The sequence below is a fragment of the Salvelinus sp. IW2-2015 genome, linkage group LG20, assembly GCF_002910315.2.
Source record: "Salvelinus sp. IW2-2015 linkage group LG20, ASM291031v2, whole genome shotgun sequence".
Taxonomy (NCBI): Eukaryota; Metazoa; Chordata; class Actinopteri; order Salmoniformes; family Salmonidae; genus Salvelinus; species Salvelinus sp. IW2-2015.
In genome coordinates, this window is record NC_036860.1 from 20,361,608 (window position 1) to 20,382,535 (window position 20,928).

The 20,928-nt window shown below is 42.4% G+C and overlaps 1 protein-coding gene across 1 annotated transcript in view; it reads left to right on the forward strand.

Moving 5' to 3' along the window:
* The window catches only part of LOC111981994 (cyclin-J), a 28,140-nt gene extending 7,212 nt beyond the window's left edge, over window positions 1-20,928 (forward strand). Inside the window, exons 3-6 of the mRNA XM_024013501.2 lie at window positions 137-347; window positions 17,299-17,598; window positions 19,089-19,248; window positions 19,935-20,928. Of these exons, the coding sequence (XP_023869269.1) occupies window positions 137-347; window positions 17,299-17,598; window positions 19,089-19,248; window positions 19,935-20,421 (1,158 nt within the window). The 3' untranslated portion in view covers window positions 20,422-20,928. The remainder of the gene's footprint in view (window positions 1-136; window positions 348-17,298; window positions 17,599-19,088; window positions 19,249-19,934) is intronic.

Sequence of the window (20,928 nt, forward strand, 5' to 3'; positions counted from 1 at the left end):
TGGAGTCTTTGCACATGCTCTCACATGCCTCCTGGCACAGTGCTGTATTTTTTTCTGTATACGCAATTCAACTCTGCAGTCTGCAATATCCTTACTCCCTCTCATCCTGTCTCCTCTCCTTACCTCCTTTCCTCAGGAGCTGAAGTTGCCCACCTACAAGTCCCACTCTCCTCAGATCGGGATGCGGCGTTACTTTGCTGACCTGCTGGCTGTCCTCAGTAACCGCTACCAATTGTGCCCAGCGGCTCGCCACCTGGCCGTCTACCTCCTGGATTTGTTCATGGACCACTACGACGTGGCAGTCCGCCAGCTCTACGTCATTGCCCTCTCCTGCCTCCTCCTAGCCAGTAAGTCAGCTACTGAACTRCTAACAATAGATCTGGTAAAGATGGAACAGCAGTAGGAGTACCTCTAGTGACAAGTTTGAGATACTTCAGTTATAATGTCCTTCCTTTTTGAGTAGATTCTGGTTGTTTATCCCGCTCTTTTACAGACAGTTACATTTAAATGTTTTCCACTACATGTGCATATATGTTTATTTTTTTAACTCATTTTTKATGTGGAAAGGAAAGCAGGGAGAGTGAGCAGCACTACAGCCTGTAGTGGGCTTTAAGTGGCTGTAGCTGCGTGGTTTGTCTGAGACATGTTTGGTGACAGCTGTGTGTTTAAGAGGCCATGCCCTCCCCTGGTCCCCCAGACCTCTGTCAGTCACCAAGGGAACTTGTCACATGTACAAACCATGAGGCATGCGTTACCCACAACCCTTGCCGGCATAGTAATTATAGCTTTTGGAGAGAAGAAGCAAATCCAATTTTATGGTCAAATGCTTACTTACAAGCCCTTAACCAAAACTTGATTTTCTTAAAACTGCATTGAAGAAAATATTTACTAAATTAATGAAAGTAGAAAGTAACACAATAATGAGRCTATATACAGGAGGTACCAGTACCGAGTCAATGTGTGGGGGTACAGGTTAGTCGAGGTAATTTGTACATGGAGGTAGTGGTAAAGTGACTATGGATAGGTAATATACAGCGAGTAGCAGCAGTGTAAAAACAAAGGGGTCAATGCAAATTGTTAGGGTGGCCATTTTAATAATTGTCCAACAGTCTTATGGCTTGGGGGTAGAAGCTGTTAAGGAGCCTTTTGGACCTAGACTTGGTGCTCCGGTTACCGCTTGAAGTGGGGTAGCAGAGTGAACACTGACTTGGGTGACTGAAGTCTTTGACCATTTTTGGGGCCTTCCTCAGACACCGCCTAGTATGTAGGTCCTGAATGTTAGGAAGCTTGGCCCCAGTGATGTACTGGGCCGTACRCACTACCCTCTGTAGCGCCTTATGGTCGGATGCCGAGCAGTTKCCATACCAGGCGGTGATGCAACCAGTCAGGATTCTCTCAATGGTGCAGCTGTAGAACTTTTTGAGGATCTGGGGACCCATGCCAAATCTTTTCAGTCTCCTGAGGGGGAATAGGCATTGTCGTGCCCTCTTCATGACTTTCTTGGTGTGTTTGGACCATGATAGTTTGTTGGTGATGTGGACACCAAGGAACTTGATATTCTCGACACGCTCCAGTACAGCCCCGTTGATGTGAATGGGGGCTGTTCGGCCCTCCTTTTCGTGTAGTCCACGGTCATCTCCTTTGTCTTATTCATGTTGAGGGAGAGGTTGTCCTGGCACCACACTGCCACGTCACTGACCTCCCTATAGGCTGTCTCATCGTTTTTGGTGGTCAGGCCTACCACCGTTGTTGTCAGCGAACTTAATGATGCTRTTGGAGGCGTGCTTGGCAACGCAGTCGTGAGTGAACAGGGAGTATRGGAGGGGACTAAGCATGCACCCCTGACGGGTCCCCGTGTTGAGCATCAGCATGGCAGATGTGTTGTTGCCTAACCTTACCACCTGGGGGCAGCCCGTCGGGAAGTCCAGGATCCAGTTGCAGAGGGAGGTGTTGAGTCCCAGGGTCCTTAGCTTAGCGATGAGCTTTGTGGAGACTTCTAGAGAATAGATGGAGATGTAGACATTATGACTGTCTATATTGGGGAATAATTGCCGTTGCAGTGAAACAACATTATTTTTGTTGACCAAGTTATTATTATTATTTATGTCGTTTTTTTGTTGTTGGGGGTGGTACAGGTACATCTTCTTTTTTTAAACGTTTATAAAACATGTACCCACTCACTCATGCTGCCACTCAAAATAAGAAGAAAAAACTGTAAGAAGTGCATACAGAGTTGAAGTAATAATACATTCAGTATAAACAGGAAAAGAAAAGAAAACATAAGTGGGCCTCTACCCCCAACCTCCTCCTTCTTCCATTCCCCCAACCCCACCCAGCCAACATTTTTCAATCCAACCCCACTCCCCCACACCCGGAAACCATGTTTCCCACCCCACCTAGCAACCAGGGTTGCTCGTCAGTCACTCATCCAGACCAGACCTCTCTGGTCGCCCCCCCCCCGGCGACCAGAGAGAACCCTCCCCATACCACCCTTTCCCTGTGGTCCTGAAAGCAAAGAAAGTAAAAAAGATTAAAATAGGCAGTGGGGGAGAAAGTACCCAATTGTCATTCTTACAAAGATACCTTMATAGAAAATGACTCATGTAAAAGTGAAAGTCACCCAGTAAAATGCGACTTGAGTCTAAAAGTATTTGGTTTTAAATATCAAGTATCAAAAGTAAAATAATAAATCATTTCAAAGTGCTTATATTAAGGAAACCAGACAGCACAATGTTTTTGTTTATTTATGGATAGCCAGGGGCACACTACAACACTCAGACATAATTTACAAATGAAGCATTTGTGTTTAATGAGTCCGCCAGATCAGAGGGAGTAGGGAKGACATGGGATGTTCTCTTGATAAGCATTCAAAATATAAAGAGTACTTTTGAGTGTCAGGGAAAATGTTTGGAGTATAAAGTACATTATTTTCTTTAGGAATGTAGTGAAGTAAAAATGGTCAAAAMCCCCAGAAAACAACTTAAGTATACTTAAGTACTTTACACCACTGAAAATAGGTACAGTGGCAAGAAAAAGTATGTGAACCCTTTGGAATTACCTGGATTTCTGCATAAATTGGTCATAGACGAAGATCAGATCAAATTTTAAGTCACAACAATAGACACACACTGTCTTCTTAAACTAATAACACACAAACAATTATACATTTTCATGTCTTTATTGAACACACCATGTACACATAAATAATAACTTGTTGACCCTCCTTTGGCAGCAGTAAATGCAATCAAATGTTTTCTGTAGTTGAGGATCAGACCTGCACAACGGTCAGGAGGAATTTTTRGACCATTCATCTTTAAGAAACTGTTTCAGTTCAGCAATATTCTTAGGATGTCTGATGTGAACCGCTCTCGGGGTCATGCCACAGCATTTTAAATCTGGTTGAGGTCAGGACTCTGACTGGGCCACTCCAGAAGTTGTATTTTCTTCTGTTGAAGCCATTCTGTTGTTGATTTACTTCTGTGTTTTGGATCGTTGTCCTGTTGCATCACCCATCTTCGGTTGAGCTTCAATTGGTGCACAGATAGCCTAACATTCTCCTGCAAAATGTCTGGATAAACTTGGGAATTCATTTTTCCGTCGATGATAGCAAGCTGTCCAAACCATGATGCTCCCTCTACCATAATTTACAGTTGGGATGAKATTTTGATGTTGGTGTGCTGTGCCTTTTTTTCTCCACACATAGTGTTGTGTGTTCCTTCCAAACAACTGTAGTTTCATCTGTCCACAGAATATGGACATATGCCAGAAGCGCTGTGGAACATCCAGGTGCTCTTTTGCAAACTTCATACGTGCAGCAATGTTTTTTTTTGGACAGCAGTGGCTTCTTCCGTGGTGTCCTCCCATGAACACTTGTTTAGTATTTTGCATATTGTATACTCGACAACAGAGATGTTAGCATGTTCCATTGATTTCTGTAAGGCTTTAGCTGACACTAGGATTCTTCTTAACCTCATTGAGCATTCTGCACTGTGCTCGTGCAGTCATTTTTGCAGGACGGCCACTCCTATGGAGAGTAGCAACAGTAATGACATTTCTCCATTTATAGACAATTTGTCTTACCGTGGACTGATGAACATCAAGGCTTTTAGAGATGCTTTTGTAACCCTTTCCAGCTTAATGCAAGTCAACAATTCTTAATCTTAGGTTTTCTGAGATATCTTTTGTTTGAGGCATGGTTCACATTAGGCAATGCTTCTTGTGAATAGCAAACTCAAATTTTGTGAGGTTTTTTTATAGGGCAAGGCAGCTCTAATCAACATCTCCAATCTCATCTCAATGATTGGACTCCAGGTTAGCTGACTCCTGACTCCAATTTGCCTTTTCATTAGCCTAGGGGCTCACATACTTTTTCCAACCTACACTGGAAATGTTTAAATTATGTATTCAATATAGACAAGAAAAATACAATAATTTTTGTGTTATTAGTTTAAGCACACTGTGTTCATCTATTGTTGTTACTAAGATGAAGGTCAGATCAAATTTTCTGACTAATTTATGCAGAAATCCAGGTAATTCCAAAARGTTCACATACTTCTTCTTGCCACTGTATGTATGTGTTGGGCTTTATAAATGGTTTGTTTGAATGTGTTAGGCTTTAGCTGAGATTATTATTTACGGAGTCAAGTATATTTGTCCAGGCCTCAATTGTTCCTTGACTAGGACCATTCATTCTTGCTGTCGATAATTTGAAAGTTATAACTTTTAATAATAAAGCTGTATTCACTGGCAAATTGGGATAGAGTGAGGTTATTGCCATCTAAAAGCTCAGACACACCGGTARGATTGCAAATGTTTGACTGCCGACAGTCAATCTCTTTTGTGTTCATACAGCTAGCTAGCACTGTGYTAATTCGGCAGCTAACACAGGTAGCTGTTTCTTGGAAACTAGCTAAKCCATTGTGATTTAATTATAATGTCAATACTAGTGGTTAAAGCTATACTTCTCCTTAATGCAACCGCTGTGTCAGATTTCAAAAAAAGCACACCATGCAATAATCTGAGTACAGCGCTCAGGCACCAAAACAATCCATACAGATACCCGCCATGTTGTGGAGTCAACAGATGTCAGAAATAGCATTATAAATATTCACTTACCTTTGATGATCTTCATCGGAATGCACTCCCAGGAATCGCAGTTCCACAATAATTGTTTGTTTTGTTTGATCAAGTCCATCATTTATGTCCAAATACCTCCTTTTTGTTCGCGCGTTTAGTTCACAAATCCAAATTCACGAGGTGCAGGCACTTAGTCCAGACGAAAAGTGAATAAAGTTATATTACAGTTCGTAGAAACATGTCAAACGATGTATAGAATCAATCTTTAGGATGTTTTTAACATTGTCTTTAGAAATTAAAAGGAACGCAACTAACTCTCACGGCCGTGCGCCTGACTGAGCTCATGGCGTTCTGCCAGACACCTGACTCAAACAGCTCTTATTCTCTCCCCCTTCACAGTAGAAGCCTGAAACAAGGTTCTAAAGACTGTTGACATCTAGTGGAAGCCTTAGGAAGTGCATTTGGGCCAAATTTTACACTGTATATTGGATAGGCAAAGACTTGAAAACCTACAAACCTCAGATTTCCCAYTTCCTGGTTGGATTTTTTCTCAGGTTTTTGCCTGCCATATGAGTTCTGTTATACTCACAGACATCATTCAAACAGTTTTAGAAACGTCAGAGTGTTTTCTATCCAAATCTACTAATAATATGCATGTCTTAGCTTCTGGGCCTGAGTAGCAGGCAGTTTACTCTGGGCACCTTATTCATCCAAGCTACCCAATACTGCCCCCCAGCCATAAGAAGTTAACYAGTTTGGATAAATAATTTWGTGTTGTGTGCATTGTCTGTGCACATAGCTAGATACCATCCTGTAGCCTACATTGCATTTGAAACGTGACTGGCTCATCCATAAATTTGACTCTAGTGCTGGGTGAGATTCCCAAAGGCTGGAGCGTAGGCCTTCTTGCCCGCTTCAATTTTGCTCCAGTAGTGCTCAGTTAACGAGCTCAGAGCATGCCCGGCCCAACATGCATTTGTAGTCTACTTGTGTAGTCTACTTGTGTGCCCCTTGCTTTAGCTACTGTCATGGAGTTCGCTAAATATTTCCATTAAGAAACTGATCAAGCACACAGGTGCAAAATCAAGGTGACCTACAAGGATGAGGAGCAAGAGAGTGAGTGCGGTGATGTAATTTCCACAACTAAAGAATCATTGTGGAATCGGAAAAGACGCATATCYCGAAAGCATGATGGTGTACTTACTACGTGCACATGCTGAAAGGAAGGAACGAGTTAGGTAGCTAATTGTGTCATTGTAGCAAAGTATTTATAAACAACAAAATCTGATYTCTTAAGTTTCCTTCATTTTTGTTCTATTATCTAGGCCTGGCATATTCCAACTTTCAAGGGAGTTTTCCGTTTTGATTGGGTTATTTTTCCTAAAAACCTTTAGGCCTACCTATAAGGGTGTTTACCTCCACTGTAATCACATCCTACAATACCCTTGTGTGTATATTATGCCCTGAATCTATTCTACCACGCCCAGAAATATGCTCCTTAAATTCTCTGTTCCCAACGCACTAGACAACCAGTTCTTATAGCCTTTAGCCGTACCCTTATCATACTCATCCTGTGTTCCTCTGGTGATGTAGAGGTTAACCCAGGCCCTGTAGACCCCAGTACCACACCTATTCCCCAGGCACTATCATTTGTTGACTTCTGTAACCGTAAAAGCCTTGGTTTCATGCATGTTAACATCAGAAGCCTCCTCCCTAAGTTTGTTTTATTCACTGCTTTAGTACTCTCCGCCAACTGCCACCAAAAATGTGGAAATWTACATCCCCAACTACAACATTTTCTGCCAAGATAGAACTGCCAAAGGGGGCGGAGTCACAATCTACTGCAGATATAGTCTGCCGAGTTCTGTCATGCTATCCAGGTCTGTGCCCAAACAGTTCAAGCTTCTACTTTTATAAATCCACCTTTCCAGAAATAAGTCTCTCGCTGTTGCCGCTTGTTATAGACCCCCCTCAGCCCCCAGCTGTGTCCTGGACTCCATATGTCCATACTCCAATTGATTGCCCCCCATTTATCTTCAGAGTTCGTACWGTTAGATGACCTAAACTGKGATATGCTTAACACCCCGACCATCCTACAATCTAAGCTAGAGGCCCTCAATCTCATACAAATTATCAAGGAACCTACCAGGTACAACCCTAGATCCGTAAACATGTGCACCCTCATAGATATCATCTTGACAAACCTGCCCGCTAAATACACCTCTGCTGTCTTCAACCAGGATCTCAGCGATCACTGCCTCATTGCCTGCATCCGTAATGGGTCCGCTGTCAAACGACCACCCCTCATCACTGTCAAACGCTCCCTAAAACACTTCAGCGAGCAGGCCTTTCTAATCGACCTGGCCCGGGTATCCTGGAAGGATATTGACCTCATCCCGTCAGTAGAGGATGCCTGGTTGCTCTTTAAAAGTGCTTTCTTTACCATCTTAAATAAGCATGCCCCATTCAAAAAATGTAGATTTAAGAACAGATATACAGTTGAAGTCGGAAGTTTACATACACCTTAGCCAAATACATTTAAACTCAGTTTTTCACAATTCCTGACATTTAATCCTAGTACAAATTCCTTGTCTTAGGTTAGCACCTCCTCCCAGCTGCCCACTGCACTGAGGCTAGGAAACACTGTCGCCACCAATAAATCTACGATAATCGATATTTTCAATAAGCATTTTTCTACGGCTGGCCATGCTTTCCACCTGGCTACCCCTAACCCAGCCAACAGCTCTGCACCCCCCTGTAACAACTTGCCCAAGCCCCCCCTGCTTCTCCACCCAAACCCAGATAGCTGATGTTCTGAAAGAGCTGCAACATCTGGACCCCTACAAATCAGCTGGGCTAGACAATCTGGACCCTCTCTTTCTAAAATGATCCACCGCAATTGTTGCAACCCCTATTACTAGCCTGTTCAACCTCTCTTTCGTATCGTCTGAGATCCCCAAAGATTGGAAAGCTGCCACGGTCATCCCCCTCTTCAAAGGGGGAGACACTCTAGACCCAAACTGTTACTGACCTATATCCATCCTGCCCTGCCTTTCTAAAGTCTTCGAAAGCCAAGTTAACAAACAGATCACCGACCATTTAGAATCCCACCGTACCTTCTCCGCTATGCAATCTGGTTTCCGAGCTGGTCATGGGTGCACCTCAGCCACRCTCAAGGTCCTAAACAATATCATAACGGCCATCGATAAAAGACAGTACTGTGTAGCCGTCTTCATCGACCTGGCCAAGGCTTTCGACTCTGTCAATCACCGCATTCTTATCGGCAGACTCAACAGTCTTGGTTTCTCAAATGACTGCCTTGCCTGGTTCACCAACTACTTCACAGATAGAGTTCAGTATGTCAAATCGGAGGGCCTGTTGTCTGGAACCTCTGGCAGTCTCTATGGGGGTGTCATAGGGTTCAATTCTCGGGCCGACTCTTTTCTCTGTATATATCAATGATGTCGCTTGCTGCTAGTGATTCTCTGATCCACCTCTACGCAGACGACACCATTCTGTGTACCTCTGTCCCTTCTTTGRACACTGTTAACAAACCTCCAGACGAGCTTCAATGCCATACAACACTCCTTCCGTGGCCTCTAACTGCTCTTAAATGCTAGTAAAACAAAATGCATGCTCTTCAACCGATTGTTGCCCGCGCCCGCCTGACTAGCATCACTACTCTGGACGGTTCTGACTTAGAATATGTGGACAACTACAAATACCTAGGTGTCTGGTTAGACTGTAAACTTTCCTTGCAGACTCACATTAAGCATCTCCAATCCAAAAKTAAAACTAGAATCTGCTTCCTATTTCGCAACAAAGCCTCCTTCACTCATGCTGCTAAACATACCCTCGTAAAACTGACTACTCTACCGATCCTTTACTTTGGCGATGTCATTTACAAAATAACCTCCAACACTCTACTCAGCAAATCACAGTGCCTTCCGTTTTGTCACCARAGCCCCATATACTACCCACCACTGCGTCCTGTATGCTCTCGTTGGCTGGCCCTCGCTTTATTTTCGTCGCCAAACCCACTGGCTCCAGGTCATCTATAAGTCTTTGCTAGGTAAAGTCCCACCTTATCTCAGCTCACTGGTCGCCATAGCAACACCCACCCATAGCACGCGCTCCAGCAGGTATATTTCACTGGTCATCCCCAAAGCCAGCTCCTTCTTTGGCTGCCTTTCCTTCCAGTTCTCTGCTGCCAATGACTGGAACGAATTTCAAAAATCTCTGAAGCTGGAGTCTCATATCTCCCTCTCTAACTTTAAGCGTTAGCTGTCAGAGCAGCTTACCGCTCACTGCACCTGTACACAGCCCATCTGTAAATAGCCCACCCAACTACCTCATCCCAATATTGTTATTTATGTTTGGTCTTTTGCACCCCAGTATCTCTACTTGCACATCATCATCTGCACATCTATCACTCCAGTGTCAATGCTAAATTATACATTTTTTTCGCCTCTATGGCCTATTTATTGCCTTAACTCCATACATTTGCACACACTGTATATAGACTTTTCTATTGTGTTAGTGACGGTACGTTTGTTTATCCCATGTGTAACTCCGTGTTGTTTGTGTTACACTGCTTTTCTTTATCTTGGCCAGGCCGCAGTTGAAAATGAGAACTTGTTCTCAACTGGCCTACCTGGTTAAATAAAGGTGAAATAAAATAAATAAAAAGTTTAGCATCCCCGGTGGCTCTKCAAGCGCGTAGAGGATATTCTCCGCTGCTGGCCTGCTCTCCAGACACCATCACATGAGCCTGAATTAATTTCTAAGGCACTGTAGACTGAGTTTAGTAAGGCATTTTTTGTTAATCACAGGCTATATACACAATTTATAGACTAATGATTTAATACAACAAAATGTTGTTTTGAGCGCTTAATGTCCCTGACTTCCTCCCAGCCTAGTGTGTCACACGCAAATGCTTCACAATATACTTCTTTGTAGGCTATAGCCTTGAAATAATGTAAATAATATAGCCTAAATAATTCATTTCCGCTCCTTCTTAGGCTCCCTCTCTGGCTCCTGACCTATTTAGAGTGTTTATATGCTGTTTAATGTGACGTGTAGCCTATTTGAAATGAGCGCTTCTTACATTCACCTTCTCATGTTTATTACAATTATTTTCATTCATATCATATGKTTTGCTTTCAATACTTAACCAAATGGTAGGTCCAGGTAGTCACAAAAATAGATGGTTGTTTGTTAAATTGTGATTTTAATGAATGGAGCGTCAATATTTCTTCCTGTGAGCGTGGAGCGGTTGAAAAGGACATGGAGCGCCCGGCCCACCGCTTGATGGGCAGGATTTCCGACMGCTCAACTGCTCACATAATCTTACTGGGATATTATTCCATCTAATGAGATTGGATTTAATTGATTTGAGCTTTCTGTTAAAGTTTGTGCCAATACTTTTTTCTAAGGGAGCAAATATATCTATCTACTCCAAAGTATTTAAAATGGGAACAATTGGGATTTCATAAGTAGAGATGGAGTCCTCACTCAGGGTCTTGAAGCAGTAGGGCTGATTTGGTTAGATTAATTTTATAACTTGAGATGAAGCTGAATTTTTCTGTGATCATCAATGTATTTTAGATATAGTAAAATATYGTCTGCATATAATGAGATGAAGTGATCAGTCGATCTCTTCCCCCAAATTAACCTTTGTGAATGGCTCTGGTAAATCATTTTGAGCAATCGTGCACTTCCAAATGTTTAAATAGGAGGAAACCCATCCCATTTTATTTATGCTACCCAATGCTCTTTTGAGTTCATTGAGAGAGATTTGGGCTCCCAGCGAGGTGGCTTCTGTTGAGAGACAAAGTTCTTAGTCTGGTTTGATGTTGATTTACTATCAGAGGTGTACAGTTCTTTATAGAAGCTGGAGAATCTGATTAATTTGGCTTCTGATAGTAACTTGATCATTACTGCGTAGCTTGTTGGCCAGTAAACGACAATGACGATTACAATGGAAGTCTAACTCGATGGTTGGAAAATTCTGCTCTCTGTCTTATCAATAAATTAACTTCTGTCTTGACTTTGGAAAGAATAATAGCTACCTGGTCTGAAAAGTGTTTGTTGAAAACAATCTAATGCAGTGAACAACATTTCCAATTCCAATCTTCTTTAATTGTGATTTATTCAACCCAGATGAAAATGCAGTTTCATTATTTTTAATCAAACCTTTRGTGGCATCCCATAGAATCCRGGGGTCATCKACTGAATTTTTATTGATCATTATGAATTAATTTAGTTTMMATTTCAAATTGATCACAGAATGTATGATTTTGTAGTAATGAAACGTCGAAACACCATATGTCGAATTTCTATTTTCTTGATTAAGGAAAGTAGAGTTGTAGATAATAGTATGAAATCGATTCAGGAGAATGTTTTCTGCTTGTTTGAGTAGAAAGTGTACACTCTTGCTTTCGGATTATGTGCTCGCCAGGCATCAATGAGTTTAATCAGAGAGTAGGTTATATGCTGGAGAGCCTTGGTTGCATGTGGCTTGTTGTTGGTCTTATTARATTTGTTTTGCATGTCCAAAATGGCATTCATGTCTGTCCCAAAAAACAGATGGAATTCAGTTCATTTTAACAATATGCTGTTCAGTGAATCAAAAAAGCGTACACATTAATAAATGATATTTTCCTTCCATTATGGATACATTTAAGTAAAGTGATTCTGCCTTCTTGGTCTCCGCCTTCCCCCAAATTGGTGGTTTTGAGTCTCTCTTGTATCATTATGACCATCACCTTTTTAGTTTTGTTTGGGGCTGATGAAAAAGAAGCCACTTTTTGTTCACATGGTTCTATGTGCCTCCTTTATGGAGCAGGTGTGTTTCATGGAGCATTGCTACATCAATATGGTTTCTTGCTAGGATATCAAGACAGGTGGAATGTTTGATAGGACAATTWACGCTTTTCAAATTCCAAGAGAGAATAGCTAGCATTGCCAATGTTTTTCGGAAAGGAATGTTTCAGAAAGTATTCACACCCCTTGACCTTTTCCACATTTTGTTGTGTTACAGCCTTAATAATAATAATAATAAAATAAAAAAAATACAAATGAAAAGCTGAAATGTCTAGAGTCAATAAGTATTCAACCCTTTTGTTATGGCAAGCCTAAATAAATTAATGAGTGAAAATGTGCTTAACATAATAAATTCCATTGACTCACTCTGTGTTCAATAATAGTGTTTAACATGATTTTTGAATGACTACCTCATCCCTGTATCCCACACATACAGATAATTGTAAGGTCCCTCAGTCGAGCAGTGAATTTTAAACAGATTTAACCAAAAAGACCAGGGAGGTTTTCCAATGCCTCGCAAATAAGGCACCTATTGGTAGAAGGGTAAAAATATAAAAATGCAGACATTGAATATCCCTKTGAGCATGGTGTCGTTATTAATTAYGTTTTGGGTGGTTTATCAATAAACAGTCACTACAAAGATACAAGTGTTCATCCTAACTCAGTTGCCGGAGAGGATGGAAACTGCTCAGGGATTTCACCATGATGATGGTGACTTTTTAAAACAGTTACAGAGTTTAATGGCTGTGATAACTGAGGATGGATCAACAACATTGTAGTAACTCCACAATACTAACCTAATTGACAGAGTGGAGAGAAGGAAGCCTGTACAGAATAAAAATGTTCCAAACCCTGTTTGCAAAAAGGCACGGAAGTAATACTGCAAAGAAATTAACTTTATGTCCTGAAAACAAAGTGTTATGTTTGCGGCAAATACAACACATCACTGAGTACCACTCTTTATATTTTCAAGCATGGTGGTGGGTGCATCATGTTATGGGTATGCTTTTCATCAGCAAGGACTAGGGAGTTTTTTTAGGATAAAAATAAATGGAATAGAGCTGAGCACAGCCTAAATCCTAGAGGAAAACCTGGTTCAGTCTGCTTTCCAACAGACACTGGGAGACAAATTCACCTTTCAGCAGGACAATAACCTTAAACACAAGGCCAAATATACACTGGAGTTGCTAAACAAGATGGCATTGAATGTTTCTGAGTGGCCGAGTTACAGTTTTGACTTAAATCAATCTTAAATCTATGGCAAGAATGGCTGTCTAGCAATGATCAACAACCAACATGACAGAGCTTGAAGAATTTAAAATTTAAAAAAGTGCAAGTATTGCACAATCCAGGTGTGCAAAGCTCCTAGAAAGAATCATAGCTGCAATCACTGCCAAATGAGATTCTAACATGTGTAGACTCAGTGGTGTGAATACTTATGTAAATGAAATATTTCTGTATATAATTTGCAATAAATGTCTAAAAACACATGTTCACTTTGTCATTATGGGGGATTGTGTGTAGTGAGAAAAAAAAAAGAAAGATTTAATCCATTATGAATTGAGGCTGCAACATAAAAATGTGGAATAAGTCAAGGGGTATAAATACTTTCTGAAGGTACTGATAAGCCCATTGATGTGTAACAAAAAGCTGGACCCACAGGGAAACTCATCCATTGGTTGTTCCCTACCCAGAAGACCCTACTTGTAAACCATTCCCCCCCTCCCTCCCTAGCTCCCAGACCCCTCCCCGGTTCCCCCGCCCTGTACTGTCATAACAGAGTTGCAGCATAATGGTGAATGGCAGCCTTACACATTGAGTCTCTAAGCAGCATATTTTTTAGGTCTCAAGGTATTCAAAAATAAATCAAGTAAAACACAGGGGGTAGTTTGAAATACTCCGTAAGGTTCCTGATATTTAGTTTAGCGAGACGGATATCCCCTTGAGGTTTGTTGATGTTCCGAAGGAATTAATATGCCCACAGATCATTTTCATAATTATGTGTACATTGTGGATTTTAGTAACAACTCTGCAATTTAGGATTTATTGAAATGTTACACCAGTCCCAGTTTGAGATGTTCCAAATGTTAGAGCGTTAGAAAGATCCCTCTTGTAAAAAAAGACAAATAAAGAAAGGACGTACTGTTGGGCCATTTCAGTGAATGTTTCTTCTGGGTTGAAATATTTGCATTACAATGGAATGTTTAATGACTAAATAAGGAAGAGTGGGGCAATTATTTTACCCCTTTTTGAAAACACACACACACACCCTCCACTGATCTGAGGAGGGGGCCTCTGCCTGAGTGCCCAGGACTGATCTCCAGAGGTCAGGGGCCAGGGGTTCTGCATTGTTGGAGCATCTGGCTCCAGGGGGAGATACATGAGGATTTAGCTGCGACCAGTTTCACACCCAGTGAAAGGGGAAAGTGGGGGAGAAGTGTGTGTGTGTGTGTGTGTGTATATATATATATATAACACTTTTTTTATTTAACCAAGTAAGTTGACTGAGAACACATTCTCATTTACAGCAACGACCTGGGGAATAGTGGCAGGGGGGAGGAGGGGGATGAATGAGACAATTGTAAACTGGGGATGATTAGGTGGCCATGATGGTATGAGAGCCAGATTGGGAATTTAGCCAGGACATCCGTTTAACATCCCATCCAAAAGACGGCACCCTACAGAGGGCAATGTCCCCAATCACTGCCTTGGAGCATTGGGATATTTATTTTAGACCAAAGGAAAGGGTGCCTCCTATTGGCCCTCCAACACCACTTCCAGCAGCATCTGGTCTCCATCCAGGGACCAACCAGGACCAACCCTGCTTAGCTTCAGAAGCAAACCAGCAGTGGGATTGCAGGGTGGTATGCTGCTGAAGTAGTCCTCAGTTGTTAATTACATATTTTTTTTTGCATCGTGATTCCTGTAATAAAGGTGTCTTTCCTGACGCTTTACCTGACTTCTTTTGCTAGGCCAGGCTGATGTAATGAGCGAGCCTCTTACTCTCTTCCACCCTTGTGTCCCCCTCGTGTATAATATTTCAAAATGCAATTGCGGGGGGAAAAACTACTTTGGAAGCAACTCGTTTTCCATATTAAAGAGAAGAGGTCTCTGCTTTCTGTAGGTATCATTTGTATTTCTCAATTATTATTATTTTTATTGAGCTCCAAGCACACTGTTTTACAATGAAGATATCTGATATGGCTTTGAAATATGGCGAGGCCGAAATTGCGCATTAGCCATCGCAAGTGCCCAGGCCTGATCTCCAGAGGTCAGGAGCCAGAGGTCCTGCATTGTTGGAGCATCTGACTCCAGAGGGAGATGCTTGAGGGTTTAGCTGTGACCAGTTTCACACCAAGTGAGGGGGGTGGAGTAGAATCCTCAGTCGTTAATTGCATATCTTTAAGGATAATTTGTCACTAGACCATATAGGAATGTCTTGTTTGCACATATACAAAATGTACAAATCCTTTTTTAATTGTATTTTATTTAACCTTTTATTTAACCAGGCAGGCCAGTTGAGGACAAGTTCTCATTTACAACTGCGACCTGGCCAAGATAAAGCAAAGCAGTGCGACCAAAAACAACAAGACAGAGTTACACATAAACAAACGTACAGTCAATAACACAATAGAAAAATCTATGTACAGTGTGTGCAAATGTAGGGAGGTAAGGCAATACATAGGCCATAGAGGTGAAATAATTACAATTGAACATTAACACTGGAGTGATAGCTGKGCAGATGTTGMTGTGCAAGTAGAGAAACTGGGGTGCAAAAGAACAAGAGGATRAATAACAATATGTGGATGAGGTAGTTGGGTGTGCTATTTACAGATTTGCTGTGAACAGGTACTGTGATCAGTAAGCTGCTCTGACAGCTGATGCTTAAAGTTAGAGAGGGWGATATAAKGCTTCAGTGATTTTTGCAATTTGTTCCAGTCATTGGCAGCAGAGAACTGGAAGGAAAGGCRGCCAAAGRAGGAGYTGGCTTTGGGGATGGCCAGTGAAATATACCTGCTGGAGCACGTGCTTTGGGTGGGTGTTGCTATGGTGACCAGTGAGCTGAGATAAGGCGGGGCTTTACCTAGCAAAGACTTATAGATGACCTGGAGCCAGTGGGTCTGGCGACGAATATGTAGTGAGGGCCAGCCAACGAGAGCATACAGGACGCAGTGGTGGGTAGTATATGGGGCTTTGGTGACAAAACGGATGGCACTGTGAGACTACATCCAGTTTGCTGAGTAGAGTGTTGGAGGCTATTTTGTAAATGACATTGCCAAAGTCAAGGATCGGTAGGGTAGTCAGTTTTACGAGGGTATGTTTGGCAGCATGAGTGAAGGAGGCTTTGTTGTGAAATAGGAGGCCGATTCTAGATTTAATTTTGGATTGGAGATGCTTAATGTGAGTCTGGAAGGAGAGTTTACAGTCTAACCAGACACCTAGAATATGTGGRCAACTACAAATACCTAAGTCAGAACCGTMCAGAGTAGTGATGCTAGTCGGGCGGGTGCGGGCAACAATCGGTTGAAGAGCATGCATTTAGTTTTACTAGCATTTAAAAGCAGTTGGAGGCCACGGAAGGAGTGTTGTATGGCATTGAAGCTCGTYTGGAGGTTTGTTAACAGTGTCCAAAGAAGGGCCAGAGGTATACAGAATGGTGTCGTCTGCGTAGAGGTGGTTCAGAGAATCACCAGCAGCAAGAGCGACATCGTTGATATATACAGAGAAAAGAGTCGGCCCGAGAACTGAACCCTGTGACACCCCCATAGAGACTGCCAGAGGTTCCGGACAACAGGCCCTTCGATTTGACATACTGAACTCTATCTGAGAAGTAGTTGGTGAACCAGGTGAGGCAGTCATTTGAGAAGCCAAGGCTATTGAGTCTGCCGATAAGAATGCGGTGATTGACAGAGTGGAAAGCCTTGGCCAGGTTGATGAAGACGGCTACACAGTACTGTCTTTTATTGATGGCGGTTATGATATCGTTGAGGACCTTGAGCGTGGCTGAGGTGCACCCATGACCAGTTCGGAAACCAGATTGCATAGTGGAGATAGTACGGTGGGATTCGAATTGGTAGGTGATCTGTTTGTTAACTTTCGAAGACTTTAGAAAGGCAGGGCGGGATGGATATAGGTCTATAACAGTTTGGGTCTAGAGTGTCTCCCCCTTTGAAGAGGGGGATGACCGCGGCAGCTTTCCAATCTTTGGTGATCTCAGACGACCCATGGTATACGGTCTGATTACACTATKGCTTTCAGCCAATCAACATTCAGGCCTCGAAAAACCCAGTTTATAAGTTATGAAGTAAACATCTATAAGCACTCTTAACAAACAAAATCACACCATCTACAAAATGTGTTCAATATTCACTCACCCTAACACCATCTCCCCTCCAGGTAAGTTTGAAGAGAAGGAGGACCGTGTACCAAAGCTGGAGCAGCTAAACTCTYTGGGCTTCATGTGCAGCCTGAACCTGTCACTGAGCAGGAAGGACCTGGTAAAGATGGAGCTGCTCCTCTTAGAGACGTTTGGCTGGAACCTGTGTATGCCCACTCCAGCACACTTCATAGACTACTACCTCCATGCTGCTGTACAGGAGGGAGAACTGCACAACGGCTGGCCCCTCTCCTCCCTCAATAAGACCAAAGCCTTCATGGACAAGTACACACACTACTTCCTGGAAGTCTCACTGCAAGGTGAGGATGAGATTGGGAGTAGGGCTGTGGCAGTCATGAAATTTTGTCGGCTGGTTATTGTCATGCAAAAGACTGCCGGTCTCACGGTTATTGACCGTTAATTAACACACAAGTTTAGCATTTCCAGACCTCCACGCATACAAGCCACTGATGCGCGCCGTTTGAATATCTACATTTTAAAAAAGTATATATCAATTCAAATATACACTCTCACATTAAATCCAATTTGTTTTAGGCAGGTCTAAAGGAACATTATGATACGAAGAAAATGTATTTCAGAAGAATAGAATAAGAGTTGGCCTTCTGTCGGCCTATGTTATCTGGCAATGCTCAATGCTGTGTTAATTTAGCTGACAAGTAATGCTTATAAGTCCCGTTCCATTATTTTATATGATTTTATAGTAAGAAGAATGKAACTGAACTTAGCTGAATAAAATAGAAAGGATATTTTTCCGATTCYGGAGTGAGAGTGCATATGAAGTGGCTATGTTGAGCGTAAAAGTGATCATTCGAAACAGGTCCGATACCCTCGATTTAGAATTATTATAGATCCCGTAGAATGCCTTAGAAATCAAAACATATATGGGCTGCATGATGCGACTGTAGGCTTTTGATGATTTGAGAAAGTCGCAAAAAAAAGAGCTTGCCTCAGTCTTCACACACTGTTCTCTCATTAAGTGATCATATTTTCACCTGTCWGACTATTCTCAATTTAGTCTTGTCTTTACTAATATGCAAAAATAAATAAAAATAAAGCTGAGAAATACGTATAGTAGCAGCTGGGATCCTCCAATTTTTTGTGGGAACCATCAAAACTYTGCTTTCACACAGGATTATAGAAATGTCTGGGCTTATAAGAACACTTATTCTGCCCAAACTCTGTATGCCATGGGCTCTCCAACCCTGTTCCTGCAGCTACCCAGAGYTTAATTTGGGAAACCAAGGGAAATATGTTCGGGAACATCGATAGTAACATGTTTGCACAACGAAACATATTTCATTAAACGTTTGCCAGGCCCTTTGTGTGCTCGTATAGGCTAGCTAGACCAATTATGTACCAAAGACACATCAGTTTWATGTTTTTCTGCCATGTGCAATATGCGTAGTATGCGGTAGGCTATGTATTGTATAATGGCACAATCATTATTTTAATTCTGTTTTTTTTGTTCGGGCTTGGGCTCATGTATGGGCCTATGCATATGCATAAGCTTTAATATACATCTGGGTGTTTGAATGAATCATCACCGTAGAAAGTGCTGTCCATTTCGTTGTGATAGGCTTTGAAACAACATCCACATCGACCATGTTTTTCCACTCAGTTTCAACCTGTTGTTGAACTTCTTTCTTCAAATTGATCATCACAAGAATGGAAGTCCATAAAGTGACTGCAGTGGGTGGTCTAATGGGCAAGACAATTGCTCTCTATGGTGGGGCCATTTGTTGTCGAGTAAATGAGTGAGACTGATGATCTCTGTGTTTGTGTGTCTCAGATCATGCCTTCCTGGGCTTCCGACCATCCCAGGTGGCAGCAGCCTGCATTGCGGCGTCCCGCATCTGTCTCCAGATCACCCCAAGCTGGACCACCGTTCTMCACCTGCTCACCGGATACTCCTGGGAACCCCTCACCCCGTGCATCGAGCTCATGCTGCTGTAAGACTCCACTACTGCTTTACATAATGTGCTGTACACACACATTAATCTGGTCATTAGTCGGATTCCGACTCATCTGTTTTCAGTTTACACTTCACCAGGTAGTGAAGAAGCACCWATTGAATTAGGGCTATGTATAATATTTGTGCACATAAAGAGGAAGGCCAATTCATCTCTATTAAACAAAACAATCTGAAAGTTCTGGAGCCCTATTTTGACATGCTATATGTCATCTATTGTGAATGACTTTATAATGACTTTATATGATGATGACTAAAATATATTCTGTTGTGTGACGCTGCTCAAACYTTTTGTTGTTGGGTGCCACCAAATCATGAGCTTGTGCCACCAAGCCTCCATCATTCTTAAATGGAAGAAGTTTGGAACCCCCAAGACTCTACCTAGAGCTCAATCAATCAATTTGTGCCAACCACTAATGAATACACCCCATGTTTACTGACATCTGCTTACACTTAGTTTATCCTCTGCCATTTCTAAACTGTGTAGTTGTATGCTTCCCATGTATGCACTTTTCCTCCATTTTAATGCAATTTGAGGATTGAGGTTCTACAGSTTTTTCATACTGTCAATACCATTGACCCTTAGTTATTACCTCTGTAGGTTGATGTTTATGTCCTTCAGATAAACATCATTAAGTAATGATTTTCACCGTTTTCTCCCTCTAGTGCCCATGACAACGATGTGAAACAAGCCAATAAATCCAAGTCCAACCCTCCGTCTGTCCAGAGTCCTCTCCAACCCCAGGCCCTTCCCTCAACCTCCACAGTCTCTGTCTCCACCATGAAACAACCCTTGTCTACCTCTCAGCAGCTGCTCTTCCAGACAGGTGGATACCAGCAGCAGCTCACCCAGCACTCTACTCCCCTTTCCCAGCTGCACATGCTAGGTGAGTCCCAGACTCTGGGCCCTGTCGGGTCTCGCGACTACCTCCAGGCCCACCAGAGAGGGCTCCTCTCAGGGTCGGTTTCTCAGGGAGTCTTCCCCTCCTACCCCAGCCTAGCCTCAGGGCTGCGCTCCTCCCTGCCCCTGCAGGGACCCATCTCCATGCAAGTGGCTCTTGCTGCAGAGCCCCGTCACTGCCTCCCCCTGTCGTACGGGGGAGGCTACCTGGGCTCCCATCACACCTACACAGCAGGCTGCTTCGACAGTTGATGCCAGGAGAGGGAGGACAAACAGAACCTGGGGCAGTCAGTGTCCTCCTCCATCCGTTCTGACCTCATCCACTGGGGACAAAGGAAACCAAAACAAAGAAGCAATGTCAATGCAGATGTTGCTGAGGTCATAGTGTTGCCCTAACAAAAGCCCTACCTATTTGAAATGAGACACTATTTGTGATGAGCTGATTACATACTGTTCCCTTCACGTGACTGCTTGCTCTATACTGAGACTGTGAGGCTGGTTTAGCCACTGTGATTCTGCTATCAACTGTGGTTGTGTGGTGCCCCTGCTTCCAAATCAGTTCTCTCAATGTGGGACTGCTGTTTTTTTTTATACTATTATCTTTCAATGCTGCTGCTTTAAACAAAATTACGACTTTATGATCAGTGGAAAGTGGTCTGTCCTTGGTATTATTTACATGAACGATACCATTTCAGGGTTTGAAGTATTACTTGAAAGAATATGTATTTAAACAGCTGTGTAAATTAATTCCTTTTTTGA